Source organism: Penaeus monodon, chromosome 16 (genome assembly GCF_015228065.2).
Source record: "Penaeus monodon isolate SGIC_2016 chromosome 16, NSTDA_Pmon_1, whole genome shotgun sequence".
Taxonomy (NCBI): domain Eukaryota; kingdom Metazoa; phylum Arthropoda; class Malacostraca; order Decapoda; family Penaeidae; genus Penaeus; species Penaeus monodon.
The window spans coordinates 13,915,059-13,916,819 of record NC_051401.1 but is presented as its reverse complement, the minus strand read 5'-3'; the positions used below and the strand labels follow the sequence as shown (position 1 = coordinate 13,916,819).

Below are 1,761 nucleotides of genomic sequence, written 5' to 3'. Positions count from 1 at the left end.
TGTGTGTGTGTGTGTGTGTGTGTGTGTGTGTGTGTGTGTGTGTGTGTGTGTGTGTGTGTGTGTGTGTGTGTGTGTGTGTGTGTGTGTGTGTGTGTGTGTGTGTGTGTGTGTGTGTGTGTGTGTGTGTGTTTTGCATGTGTGTGTGTTTGTGTGTGTGAGGGGATGGGTGTGGGTGCAAAATTTTGATAACCATAATATATAAAGTCAATAAAAAACACAACATGGTGTATATTATTCATTTTGTGTATCCATACCTTTTACAGCTCTGCTCTGGTACCAATTTTATAAGTAGTAAAAGCTGTTGAAGTGTTTCTGGCCTCTATAAATTACAAAAATATTTTCTTTCTTTTTCACTGCTTACTAACATATAATATATGGTCTATGAGCATAACTTATCAATAATCAATTTAATCATATTAGAATCCATCTTTTCTCTTATTCCCTTTACAATTAGTGAACTCTCCTTATCTGTTACATCTTCTAAAAATCTTCGCAACAGCATTAAATCTTTTTCTGCCAGGTATTCATTTTCAGCCATAATATCTTTACTTGAATGCACACCTTTGTTTTTGGTATGGTTTGAATGAATTGATGATTCTGCATTTGTACAACCATCTTTTCCTGACATTAACTGAGGCAATTTCTTTCTGGGGGAGAGGATCTCTGAATCCCGAGGTAGTGAGAAAGAGTAGCACATGCTGCTGCCAGCCCAACAATCAGGATTATTCATTTGAAGGGAGTCAAGCATGCTAATATGCATGGCCATGCATAGCCTTGTTTGAATTTCTCCCAGATTTACGTACTTTAAACTTGGCCAAGATACCTTTGGATCTTTAAATGGGTTTGGTTGGCACTGAAGGGTTGCAATTTGACTGACTGTTAGAGTTGAGAGTCTATCTTCAACAGCTAACACTTCTTCTGCTGTCAGATTTAGGGTTGTGGTGGCTAGCTCTTCCACCAGGAGGAGTACAGCATCAAGTAGTTTCAAAATTTCAGGAAAGACCTGACTTGCATTGTATGGTCCATTTTTCCAAGTAACATATTTTAAAAGCAGTTTTACATATTTATTCCGCAGAGTATCAATTTTCTCAATTTCCTTAATCACTTTGCCAATGGGTGTGTACATAAGAATACACTGGGTTATGACACCCATTGGCCAGTCAAACCCAAGCTTGGCTGCTGTAGTGTGCAAATCAAATATTCTTGTAACAAACTGTTGGGGGTAAACCTGCATCAAGTCTGAGATGTGAATAACTGGATGATTGATTTTACCTGTAGCTCCAGGAATATACCAACATCCAGATTCTTTGCTAAACAGATAGAGACCAGAGCAACACACAGCTCCTAAAGAACATCCATCTAACAATGCCATTTGGTCAGGCAGCAGTAAATTTAAAAAGTCTTCATTTTTAAATACAAAGAAGAAATGTCTAATAACAGCATTTAAATGAATATCCATATAATCCAGTGGAGTAAACCCTTTATTCTTATAAAGTGTCTCTGGCAAATTGATAGTCAGCATGGCATCTGAAAGACTCTTAATCAAATGGTTAATGTGTCCTACTTCATGAGGTTCCAAATACTTATTAATTGCCAATTTATCAGGTACATAAGGAATGAGATCTGGTTCTTTGATTGATTTTAAGAGTGTGTCAATGTCAGGAAGCTGACCATCAGCATCCAAGTATGTACTTGTACTATCTTCCATGTCTGAATCCTGGGATCCATAAGTATTTGAATCTCCATGCATTGCCTCTGAAT

The 1,761-nt window shown here is 37.4% G+C and overlaps 1 protein-coding gene across 2 annotated transcripts in view; it reads right to left on the bottom strand.

Moving 5' to 3' along the window:
* Positions 1–220: 220 nt before the first annotated feature.
* LOC119582526 overlaps positions 221–1,761 on the bottom strand; it is a 71,663-nt gene continuing 70,122 nt past the window's right edge. For both annotated transcript variants that reach the window (XM_037930836.1, XM_037930835.1), the window contains one exon: positions 221–1,761. This exon is cut by the window's right edge and continues 170 nt beyond it. In XM_037930836.1, coding sequence (XP_037786764.1) covers positions 380–1,761 — 1,382 coding nt within the window. In that variant the 3' untranslated portion in view covers positions 221–379.